General features: G+C 42.1%; 1 protein-coding gene across 1 annotated transcript in view; it reads right to left on the bottom strand.

Annotated features, from left to right (window-relative positions):
• ACVR2B (activin A receptor type 2B) overlaps window positions 1-13,341 on the bottom strand; it is a 715,604-nt gene that overhangs the window by 18,814 nt on the left and 683,449 nt on the right. Inside the window, exon 10 of the mRNA XM_044066229.1 lies at window positions 679-809. Within this exon, the coding sequence (XP_043922164.1) occupies window positions 679-809 (131 nt within the window). The remainder of the gene's footprint in view (window positions 1-678; window positions 810-13,341) is intronic.

Here is a 13,341-nt window from a genome sequence, read left to right as displayed (position 1 = left end):
CCGCATGCAAAACCTCAACCTGGTCTATGACATTAACAGAACTTGTCTGCGGGATAGATTTCTGTCCCTAAGACTCCCCCATCTATGGAATAGACTCCCTCTCCATGTCAAGCATAGTACCTCTCTAGCCCTTTTTAAGAGGAACCTGGATGACTGGATAGGAAACAGAAAATACACCCCTGGGATCTCACCTGTGTCCCTACTGGGCGAGGGGAATCAGGTAATGACTTTGTGGGAACAGGGGCAAAATTGTTGGTGAGACTTATAAGGGCCTCCAGGCCAATAGCCTAGTATCATCCTATGAATCTATGAACCTACATATATTTTTTTGCAACTAATACCTTCCTTAAAAAACTCAACTGGGGCTCTTTGTCACAAACATTGGTGCGGTTGTCAGTCCAAGGAATGCTGGAGTTTTCTGTAACATGTACTAAAGAAATCCTAGCATCAGTTAAGAACAAATGCTATGTGCACACAACTAAAATATCTGCAAGAAATCACAACATAAATGTACCTGTCAAGACTACGAGTGTAGCTCAATGGAATGCCTGGACTCATTCTGTCATCTACATATACTGCAAGCTTATTTAAATTGAAATCTCACAATTTTACAGCAATCTAAAAAACCGTAAAATGCATTAATTTTGAAAGACAAAAAATAACTCTGTCAACACCTACAGGATGCTTAAGCCAGTGGTCCTTGAATGCTGGGCGCAGCTTCTTATGAACAACTACATCTTGTAGATCCTCCAGTGATGGATGTTGGCCAACTTCCTCTTCAAACGGCAGCATGTACTCATCAACAGGGCCTGCAGAATTGTACACAAACATCAGCTGCAAAAACATTCTAAACAAGCTTCTTGTACCACACATTTATTTATTTTTATTTATTTTATTTTACATTTGTTTACCGGGAAAGTCCGACTGGACACAGGTCCATTTTCAGCGGAGGCCCGGGGAGAAAAGCTCCACAATACAATACAGTACATGCGAGAAGAGAAAAAAAAATCGAACATACTTATAGCAATCATACATAATATGTTAGAGATTAACAATTCTTATTGTAGACGATCACTGAGGTACATAAACTTAAAGCAGCATTTGTATTATTTTCACAGTTATAAGTTTTGTCAAGTAAATATCAACTGGTTCAGAAGCTTTCAGGGGAACTGTTTATACTTAGCTGTACACAGAAACATTCTCTTGGTTTGGGTTAGCCTGGTGAGTGGCATGAACATAGCCAGTCACTTAAATAGTGGGTTTTCAGGAGTTTTTGAAATTAATAAAGGAGGTTGTAGAAGTTATTTGGCTTGGTAGTGTGTTCCAGGTTTTAGCAATGGTGCTGGAAAAGAGGGATTTATCGGCATCATTTGTATGTTGGATGACAGTTGTGAGGTTCTGGTTACTAGATCTGAAGGGAATGTGGGGCTGAATTAGATGCTGAAGTGCTGGGGTTTTCTCAGGAAGGTAGTGCAGTTTGTGTGCTATAAAGAGTTGATTAAGTAGAAGTATATGAGGCAACTCAAGCCAGTCGAGCTGATAGACAATGGTGGGACCTATATGAGGCTTTAGTAGCAAACTTGGCAATCTTGTTATAGCAAGATTCCATTTTATTTAGATTGGTTTGGCAGAGATTAGTCAAGATGGGAGAGGCATAGAGGAGGGTGGATAGAAGATGAGTCCTTGCGATGGCTGCTTTGGTGTGTTTAGTCATAAACTGTTTGTTCCTGTAGAGGAGTCCAAGTTTTTTATTAACTTTCTTGATTAAGAAACTGCAACACACACTGGAACATTAGTAATTTGAACTGCTACTTTACAACACTAAATAACACTTCAAAAACTTACTGCATTTTTATTTTAGTTGGTAAAGAACCAATCCCTGCTGACTATAACATACAAAGAGCAAATATGGTGAATCATTTGATATTCAGAGACTTGTTAACTGCAAATTACCGAACAGCAAGAATGACTGAAAATGCGAACCAACACATGCTAAGTTGAAGATGTCTACCTCAGGGTTTCACTTTCATCTGAGGCAATCACGTGGGTTTGTGTGGGTCTCCTTCTTCTTTCGGCTTTTTCCCGGTTAGGGGTCGCCACAGCGGATCATCTGTCCACTTATGATTGGCCGTGGAATTTTATGGTGTAGAGTTGCCAGCCCGGCGCCCAACCTTCTACAGAAGGCACACACATGCACACACTCACACCTAGGGCCAATTTAGAATGTCCAATCCACCTACTGCATGTCTTTGGGATGTGGGAGGAAACCGGAGCACCCAGAGGAAATGTCTAAAAATGGGAAAAGGGGTTGTGGATAGATGGATGGAGATTACATATATGTACATGTATACTTTGTGCGTGCGTGTGTGTGTGTGTGTGTGTGTGTGTGTGTGTGTGTGTGTGTGTGTGTGTGTGTGTGCCTAATGACATTAGTCTAAACTGCTTAAAAGTCCACTTGAAAATGGTCAACACAAAAAGGTCCAAACAGATAACAGATACTTACCAGTGAATGGTATATGTCCTTTCCCTCCCTTAGTCAGGCTTTGAAGCTGGTACATTTAATTAGCAGGGGGGTGGGGGTCTTGCTTGCAAAACCATTTTTTGATGCATTAACCATTTGCACGTCAACCAGAAGAGTTAGATTACTGTCACTAGGTCTATGTTTATCTATAATATATACATGTGCGCAAAGCTTCACATTATCCTGCATTTCTACAACAGCAATATTTCTGTCTCTGCTGATACCTCTCCTGAATTTATTTTACTCTACTGAATTTTAAGCACCTGCAAAACAGCTGAAGTAATTTGCCTTTCAATCTTTTGCCCATTAATTATTAAGTAGACTAGAGACTGAAAACGCTACAGAGATAAATTCCGATAACCCATAACTGTGTAATGACAATCCTCTCAGTTTCTGCTACTGTTCTTTCATATATTTTTTCACTGGTAGGATAATTATCTCTAACTAACCATCTGACTGCAAATAACCTGGACAGGAAATTATATTTCTTGGTCTGTCAGGTTTATTTCAAGGAACTTGGAATAATTAACCACACATAAGACACGTCTTGGAATTAGTACAAATTACTTCCCACTCAACTCCATGGATAATCTGACAGTGGTAATGCTAACATATTTTTCTTATGACTGCATGATGGCATGCACTAAGGATGGCCCTGCACTATTTGTTCCATCTGAGTTGACATTCCTTGCCAATACATTAAAGGCATTGCTCTTCGTCTGCACTTTATTGACAAACATGTTTGAGCATCTGTTTTCTCAGTTAATTGGGAAGTATTTTTGTCGCATTTAAACATTAAAGCCTTGACACAATATATTTTCCTTGAAAAAAATACAAGACTGGATTTCTTTATGTACAACTTTTATACAGGTTATCTTTTCATGGTTAATATGTTTCAGAAACTGTCCAAATCATTATCTGTACATAGACTACTTTTTCTGACTTTTGCTGCTGCCAGTAAGAACTGCAGAATTACCCAAAGAATTTTAATGCAAACAGTTGCAAGTATTTCTTTATCATTGGACCATGAGGGATATGCAGATTTTCCCTGAAAATATTAAAGTGTTTCAGTACACCGGCACACATGTCTTTAATGCACTCAGGCCAGTACACTAGGAGCAGTCATGTTTCACTCTTATCAGAACCTGTGGTACAGGAGGTATCATATACAGAGATATTCTGAATATTCTTGGTAATAGTTTGTGATTTGTTTCCATCTTTACATTAGACAGGTATCACAACAAGCTTCAAACAGAAGTGTTAAACAGCAAAGGTTTGCAGGACACAACAAGACCCTAGCTAAATAGATAACTAGTGGTACAAAAACATTTGGAAACCTCTGTTTAATCAAGGAATCATGGGAAATGTGCACAGATTCACTGAGGACATAAAAGTGTTTAAGCATATTGGCTTTTAAATGAATGTAGCAATTTAAGTTAATAAGCCAGACTCCTTTAGCTACTGAGATGTTTTACCCTTCTTTAGGCTCAGCAGTAAAGCACATGTAAAGAGTCTAGATGTGATTTGAACCAATCTGACTGATGCACATTACTTCAGGGTTGGACACGAAATAAGGTTCAAACAAAAGGGCAAAAATGCAATAAATGCCTAAAGGACCCTGCCAGGGAGACCCTAGTAAAACTAAAAAACATTTGTGTAAAACCATTTGCAAACCTCTCTATACAAAGGTACCATGGAAGAGGTTACAATTTTCCTGACAACATAAAAATGATTTTGATATACTGGTTCCTAAATGCTCAATAACAAGTCTTTAATAATGTATTCAAGACAATAAGATGTACTTTACTAGTTAGTACATACAGCTTGCCCTTAACCTGGCTCATAATTGCATCATACGTGGAGAATCTACATTTGCTTTGAAATATGCTCTACCTAGTTTATCTGACATGTGGATTTTAGCCAGATCTGTATTTCAGTTCCACATTAAACACCAGTCTGTGGTACAGGAAGTTCATAGGTTCATAGGTTCATACTAGGCTATCTGCCCGAGGGCATTTACAAGCCTAGCCCATCGTTTTGTGGCTTACGCCACCCCTTTAGTATGGGGAACTATACCCATTATTTTGCTGTGCCTCTGTCGAGCAGTGACACTGAGGTAATCCCTGGGGTATATCTGTGATCTCCCATCCATTGGTCAAGATTTCTCTTGAACAAGGCCAGCGAGGTGCTCTGCCTCACATGTACCGGGATTTTGTTCCACAGCATAGGGAGTCTTTGGGTGATGAATCTATCCCTCCAGCACGTCCTATTAATAGCCGTGTCAAGGTTTAAGTCTCCGCCCTTGTGGCTCTGATGGATCTAGATTTTTGAGGTGAAGCATATTCATCAAATCTGGGTTTGACATGGCCTTGTATGTTAGGCAAAGGTCACCTCTGAGCAAGCGGTGCGACTGAATAGAGCTGGAGTTCTTTCAGTCGGGCAGCATAGGACAGATTTTGAGACCCTTTATCCTTTTGGTGAGGAACTTTTGTGGCCTCTCCAGCTGCTGCAAGTGTCGGGTCAGATACATTCGAATGGGGCATTGTACTCAATCATTGGTCTGATGAGTGATGAGTAAAGGGAGACTATGACCTCCCTTGATCTAGATGAGAATCCCTTCATGATAAGGTGGGCAATGTAGAAGGTCTTCCTAACTACTTTAGCTACATGGGTGTCGAATGACAGACTACTATCAACCTGGGTCCCCAGGTCCCTGATAACTTCTTCTGTGCTCAGTGGATTGCCACCTATTTGGTAGCTAGGGGTAACCTTGTTTTTCCGAAGGGTATGACTATGCATTTTTGGCATTTAACTTTAGGCGTGGCTCTGGCACCAGTTATCCGTTTCTGTGAGACCCTTCTGGAGGATAGCTGTATCAGATGTGTTTTCTACTATGGCCCAGTTTGCAGTCATCTGCAAACTTTGTCAGCCATAACCCTCCTGTGTTTGCTTGTACTTCGGAAAAGTAGATGCCAAACAAGAGTGGGCCCAGGACTGAGCCCTGTGGGACACCACTTGTGACAGGCTTTGAGTCTGACATGGCGCCAGCAACTCTGACCCTGTGGGTTCTGTCACTCAGCCAGTTTGCAACCCATCTTGTGATGTATGGGTTGACATTTAAGCTGATGAGTTTTTCAATGATACCCGAGTGGGGTATTGTATCGAAGGCCTTAGCCAGATCGAGGTAGGCTGTATGGACTGCCTTTCCCTCATCAATGGCTTATCATGTACAAAGACGTTCTGAATATGCTTTGCAATAGTTTGCGATTTGTTTCCATCTGAAATCTTTACATTAGACGTAAGCATGGAATTTCTCAAATCCCTCAACTATTCATGACAGATTCTTTTTTTTGGCTCGACATCTCTCTGATGTACATCTTTAAATGTTTTTGTTCCATGGCAGCTGATCTACTCTCTTCTAAGCTCCTATGCCATTATAACTGCATTTACTTTTAGTACAACTAGATTGTTTACATAACAGTAATTTAGTGCTGGTCCATGAGAAACCAGTTAGTTGGGCATTTAAAAACACTTCTTCGCTGTTCTGCCCCCATGCTACTTCTTGTACTTACAGCATTCTTAGAGGAATTGCTCTTTCAAATACATGTACAAACTTTGCAAAATACTACATTATTCCTAAAAAATCTGCCTGATTGTGTTTTGGTCTTATTTGTACAGCTGCTTTGACGTTTTGTATGTCACAGTCCATCTGATATTACAGTATGACCTATGCATTTCAGTTTTATTCTACATTTACTGGGGTCTGATTTTGAGATTATTTCAGGGAACTTTGTTCAATAATATGCACATATAAGATGCATTGCTTTCCTAAAATTGAGCAAGCCTATGTCAACTCAGCCCTAGGCACAACAGCGGCGTTATGGCTTCATCTCTTTCCTTTAAGCTGATACTATAATATAAACTACAAAAGGCATGACTGCACTATGTGGTCTATGTTAATCAATGTTCATAGAAATACTTTACACATCTTGCTCTTTCTGTATGTGAAAGCAACTGTTTTCTCACATAATTAGAATGTATTATCTTGCCAACTTTTAAGTCCTGGAGAGAACTTATTTCTTCCTTGGATAAAACATGACTTAATTTCTTTCCATGCTGACTATTTTTGCTAAAATCAACCTCTTATTACAGTATATTTCAGTAACTGCATTTCTATTAAAGTATCTGTACACTGCTTACATTTTCTTCTGTCACTGGAATTCCCCACAGAAACTTTACATGACAAGACTACTTCCAAAACTTAAGTAATAAGCAATGCCTTCTTTTAATCACTTTCTTCCAGATCCTGAAGAGCAATATAAATGTGAATTGCATTTTTCTTTATTATAGTAACCACACAGATGACCCATGCTGTTGAACTGTAAATAATAACGACACAAAGCATTCCATACTCTTCATATCATGCTTTACTTTACGTTTGACAGCACTGCTTACTTTTCTGGTGCATTCTGAATTCTCATTCTTACATGTCTCTCTCTTTCTTCATATCAGTTACTTTTGCAAAAAAATCCTGCCTCTGTTTCTTATCGTGGTCTTATGATTTACATTTTTCTATTTTTTTTTTATTAAATTTTGTATTTGTTCCACACTGCCCAATTAATTAGTCAGTTTGTTCCCTATCACAGGGAAAGGGCTGACAGAGGAGGCATCATCAAGACAGGTAACAGGGTGGGTAAAAATTCATTACTAATGCAGCCCTATGGCCTGCAGTCACCAGTGAGGGATGTGCAATGGGGTGACTGCTGAGGATGTCCCCCATACTTCCATAAGAGACTCATTCCCTACAAGGAAGGCTATCCCTAACCCAAAGCAAAAGCAGTGGTTTTCCTCGTGCATCCCCCCAAAGTGTGTGCAACTCTCTACCCCCAGAGAGTGTCAAGTGGGCCACTTCATTTCACTACTCCCCAGTCTGGCTCCTCTAGAGCTGAGGTGGCTAAGTAAACCCTAGTTGCCTGAGCTGCAGTCAGGGCTCCTTCCATATGTGTCGCAAGCCAGACATCTGTGTCACATTTTACTTTTCACACCTCCTTTTCATCAGTTAATTGTTTTAGCACTGCTCTAACAAATTCACTCACTCTGCATACAACCACAACTTTTGGTTGGTAAATTCAGGTTCATTTTTTTTCAAATGCCTGTCTTCTGTTTCTTTGTTGCTTACAAAAAAACCCCATTAATCGCCTAGCCATCAGCCAAGAAGTAGCTAAAACTTTTGGAATTGTGCTTCCACTTCCCTGAAGGTAGCAACCTCCCTCATAAGTACAGAAAGTACAGTTGTGTACCTACCATAAATGTAGATGTTAGAGTGTATTCACTGTTGCAGTCATTACACTTGGGTTATCCTGCTGGCAGGCTACCCTCAGTCGGCCTGAATTCCAAAGTCTTGGTCCGGCGTCGGTTGCTGTCACCTCTTCACTGATGTCAGAGCGCCAGGGGTATAAAAGATGCAGCCGACGCCATTTGGGTGCCCCCAAAAGGGTAGGCTAAAAACATTGCTTATAAAAGCATGCACTAAAATAAAAAACACCTTCATCTACAAGCAAATACACCACATAGACTGTATAGGATAGAGAAGTACAGATATGTTCCAGCAAAGAAAGGGGGATGGTGGGTGGGTAACCTGGACTGCAACAGTGAATACACTCGAACATCTATATTTATTGTAGGTACACAACTGTACTATGTTCATTGTGTTTCACTGTTGCAGTCATTACACTTGGGTTGAATCCCAAAGCTGAGGTTGGGTGGCTGGGTCTAAACAGAATAAGGAGTGGCTATAAGGCCCTGCAAAACTGCAGTGGCAAAGCCTGCTCTGGATTTAGAGTAAATAGGTAAGTGGTAGTGCTTAGTAAAAGTGTGCACTGAAGTCCAAGTTGCAGCCTCCAAAATATCCTTGGTTGGTACTCCTCTGAGGAAGGCTGCTGAGGTGGCTGCTGCCCTGGTAGAATGTGGTCTAATGCCCTTAGGCACTGATTTGCCATGTTGTGAATAGCAGAAACAAATGCAGCGTCCTATCCATTAGTCTGCTTTGAGATAGCCTTTCCTTGTGATCCTGCAGCATATGCCACTAAAAGTTGCTCAGTCTTTCTGAAAGCTTTAGTTTTGTCCAAGTAGAAGCGTAGCTGTCTGTGTATGTCCAAAGAATGCAGAAGTCTCTCCCCTTTATTCTGTGGGTTTGGGTAAAAGGTAGGCAAATGAATGGTTTGGTTAAGAGCCACACTGGACACTACCTTAGGCATAAATGTTGGGTTTGTCCTTAGAGAAACCCTGTCTGGATGGAAGATAATAAAAGGTTCCATAGCCATTGATGCCTGTAACTCTGAGACTCTTCTTGCTGAAGTTATTGCTAGGAACAGAGCTGTTTTCCATGATAAGAATTTTATCTCAGCTGTATTGGCCAGCTCAAAAGGAGGCAGTGTGAGTTTTTCCAAGACAAAATTGAGGTCCCATGCAGGTATTGGTGCTCTCCTTGGAGGTCTTATGTTTTGGCCTCCCTGAGGAACTGCCTAAGCAATGGATGTGAAAAAATAGGTGGGTCTGTATTGTAATGAGCTGAAATGGCAGAGGCATGGACCTTAACTGATGAGAAGGATAGGCCTTTGTCCAGCATCTCAGTTAGATATTGTAAAATCTGAGGAATATTTGGAACAAGCGTGTCAATTCCTTGTGCCTGGTTCCAAGCACAGAATCTCTTCCATTTTTCTGCATAAGATTTTCTGGTGCTGGGCCTCCTGGCCTCCAAAATAACATCCATAACCGCTTTAGAGAGAGGTGTATTCTGAATGGTTACACTATCCGCCATGCAGCTAGATTTAGAGTTCTGAGTTGGCTGTGCAGGATCTGATTGTTTTGTTGGGTCAGTAAATGAGGAATTTGAGGCAATGTCCAGGCTGGGCCTTGGGACAAGCTCCTTAGGATTGGGTGCCAGTGTCGGCGTGGCCAATCCTGGGCAATCAGTATCATTTGTGGCTTCTCTTGTCTGACTTTTAGGAGTACCTTGGGGAGGAGAGGCAGTGGAGGAAAGGCATATACTGTAAGGTTGTTCCAGCTGAATGACAAAGCATCCACTTTCCATGCTTGTTTGTGATAAGTCCTTGTACAGAATCTCTGAAGTTGGCAGATGTGAGGGGAGGCAAAAAGATCTATGTCTGGGCATCCCCATTTCCTTGTTATCATGCTGACGATTTGTGGATCTAGTTTCCACTCGTGAGGATCCATGAGGTTTCTGCTTAGTTTGTCTGCCAGAGCATTTGTTTTTCCTGGCAGGAATTGTGCTTGCAGGTATACTTGGTAGGTCAATGCTATGTTCCACAAAACCATGGCTTGTCTGCAGAGGGGGTAGGAATGTGTGCCCTCCTGCTTGTTTATGTACCACATGACTGTGGTGTTGTCCGTTTATATCAGCAGCTGTCCTGGATGAAGTAGGTCCTTGAATGCTGTCAGGGCATTTTGTACAGCTAGCATCTCTTTTTGATTGACGTGTAGATGCCTTTGGCTTGGGGGCCATGTGCCCTGAATACATTTTCCTGCCATGTGGGCCCCCCAGGCATAATCTGATGCATCTGTTGTTAGTGTTTGCCTGGCTATGGGTAAAGTGAATGGCTGTCCCTTGTTGTGGTGACAGGCCTGTGCCCACCATCAAAACTCCTGTTGCAGGCAGGAATGAGTGAAATTAATGATTCCAGGCTGTGGCAATGTTGAGTCCACTTTTTAGATACCATTGTAGTTTCCTCATATGCAGTCTTGCATATGGAATTAGCAGAATGCAGGAGGCCATGTAGCCCAGAGACTGCAGAATATTTCTTGCAGATAACTGGGTCTTTGTTGCCATGCTTTCGAAGTAAGAAGTCAGTTGCCTTTGTTTGTCTGGCGTGAGATAAGCCATCTGGGCAGTTGTATTTAAGCTTGCACCCAGGAATATCATCTCTTGAGGGGGTACTAGTTTTGATTTCTTTTCGTTTACTGTGTACCCTAGGCAAATTAGTAATCTTTTTACAAACGCCAGATGCTTTAGTAGAATGTCTTTGGTCTCTGCTTGAATAAAGCAGTCGTTCAAGTAGGGATATATTTGAATTCCTCTTTGTCTGCAAAATGCAATTACTGGTGCCAGGCATTTTGTGAAGACCCTGGGCGCAGTCGATAAGCCAAAGGGCAGTGCAGAAAATTGGTAGCGCATTGAGCCAGCTATGAATCTGAGGTATCTTCTGCAAGATTGTCTGATTGGGACATGCAGGTATGCCTCTCTGAGGTCCAAAGTTACAAGCCAAGCCTTCTTGCCCAGCATGGGCAGAAGCTGCTGCAGAGTCAACATTTTGAATTTCGGAACATCCAGAAAAGTATTTAGAATAGACAAGTCCAGAATTGGTCTCCATGCTTTGTCCTTTCTTGGTACTAAGAAAAGTCTTGAGTAAAATCCTTGTCCCTGCTCTTGTTGTGGCACTGGCTGAATAGCCCTCATGTCCATGAGAGATGAAACTTGGTTTTGTGCCTCTGCCCATTGATTTTGTGGCAGGTCTGGCATACCTTTTGCCTTTGGAAGGGTGCGAAAGTGGAACCTGTAGCCCTGAGAGACTATATTTAAGAACCATTTGTCCTGGGTGATCATGTGCCAGTTTTATGAAAAAAGTGCTAGCTTTCCCCCTAAGGGTGCTGCCAAAAGATAAATGCTTGGCATTGGCAGAGGGAAGTCATTGGGACTGTTTCCTATATGGCTGTGATTTGTCTTCTCCGCTTTTGGAGGTAGAAGCACCCCACTGTTTGGGCCTATATGAGCCCTGAGGCTGTTGTCTGCCTCTAGGGCGTCTGTATCTGCCTCTTTGTGGCCTGTCTGACACGGGAAAGGACCAATTCTTAGAAGGCCAGTTCCTGCTAAATCTGGGTGGCTGTACCTGTAAGAAATCCTTCACTGTCTGCATAGATTTAGCTTTATCCTCCATTTTCTTCAACACCTCTTCTGCCTCAACACCAAACAAAGTATCATGCTGTAATGGAGCATCCAATAATTTTGCTTTAACATGATCAGGCAGAGTCTGTTCCTTTAACCAAGCATGCCTTCTAATGACAGAACATGTTACAGCGGCCCTGCAAGTGGCCTCCAGTGAATCATAACCACATTGCAAAGTATGTTTTCCCACTTGTTCAGCTGCATGCAATGTTTGTGTCTTTCGGCTTTTCCCGGTTAGGGGTCGCCACAGCAGAACTCCGGTCCGCTAAGGATTGGCAGTTGATTTTTACGTACCGGCTTACCAGGCCTGACGCACAACCTTCAACGAAGGTACGCCCATTCACGCATGTCTCCACGCAGAAGACGCTCTAGCTGAGAATCGAACCGGACAGCGTTTTACTGTGAGGCGACAATAAATCCTGCAATTCCTTGTTCTCGGAACATTCAGAATTTGTCAACATTTTCTGTTTTAACAGAGACATTAAGTATTGCTGATATTTAAGCATATGAAACTGACAATTTAAAGCCCTTACAGCCAAGGTAGCAGAAGTGTAAACTTTTTTCCCCCATCTGTCCAGTGCCCTAGAATCTCTATCTGAGGGGACAGGGTTTTTTGCAGTAGCAGCCTTGACCCCTTTGGGACCCTAAGAAATAGTTTCTGGGTCAGCAGCAGGGTTTTTATATAGAAATTTATGAGAATCTGGAACCCTGTAGTATCTGTCTGGCTTAACAGGTGCAGGAGGTAAAGAGTCGGAAGACAGACCGGACTCTGAAAATACATCTACAATGTCTAGAACAGGTGAAATAGCAAGAGGTCTGTGCTGAGGTAGTAAAAGAAAGTCTCTGAGCCTTTTCTTAGAATCTGAATAATCTTGGCTCTCCCAGTGGAAATGCTCCCTCATGGTATGCAGGGTTTCCCCAAATGAATAATCCTCAGGAGGAGAAACTGAAGGAATAGATTCTTCAGCATCAGAATCTTCATAGGGAGGAATAGAGTATCCCTGTTCTGAGGAGGAGTCAGAGGAAATGGAAACCTGATCAGAGGAATCATATTCAGTGTCTTGCCTAGGCCTCTTATCAGGAGGGGGATGGGAACCTCTGATCAAAGTAATTAGGTCTTCAGCCATTTTGAGCACCTGTTTTTAAGGCATGGAAGTCTGTCCTGGAGAATGCTGTACTTGTTTCCTTGTCTTTAAAACTGTTTTAGTCTTTGTCTTGGATGCTGAAGTTGGCTTGATATAAAGCTGCGTACGTCTGAAAACACCCTCAGAAGCCGATGCCTGCTCAGCGGCTCCGGACCCATCTGAGAGATTAGTTTCCGAAGGCCCAATACCCTGAGTATCCAGAGGCCTAGTCGTCTCCATGTGGGAGTTGGAGGCAGCCTGTGGCTCTGAGGTAGCGGGTGTCAGGGGCTGCGAAAGCGCCTCACTGAGAACCGGTGCCTAGAAGAGGTTTCGTCGTCGGTTTTAGACCTCGGATGCCTGTCCTTTTCTTTTTCCTTGTGCTTTTTATGAACTCCGGTCGTCAGTTGTTCTGACGGCATTATGTAATTAAACCTTTGGCCAAAGTAATAAAAAGCAAAATCGTACCGACGCTTAACAGTGCATTGGTTAAATCTAGCACAAAACCGACAACTAGTAACGTCGTGGTCAGGGCCTAGGCAAGGAATACAGTAAGAATGAAAATCCTTATGAGGTATTTGCTTCCCACAAGAAATACAATTGTTAACTTTTTCTGACATCGGTCTGGAGCAAGAAAAAAGTTTCCCCAACGGGGTACTTAGCTTTATAGAAGACTTCGGTTCTGAAATTCAATTTCGAAAATCTCAGGAGTCGGCCGACCGGCACTTGCAAACTGC

The sequence above is a fragment of the Protopterus annectens genome, chromosome 3.part1, assembly GCF_019279795.1.
Source record: "Protopterus annectens isolate FY-2018-M chromosome 3.part1, PAN1.0, whole genome shotgun sequence".
Classification (NCBI taxonomy): domain Eukaryota; kingdom Metazoa; phylum Chordata; order Ceratodontiformes; family Protopteridae; genus Protopterus; species Protopterus annectens.
The sequence above is the reverse complement of the archived record's forward strand: the minus strand, read 5'-3'. Positions and strand labels throughout refer to the sequence as shown.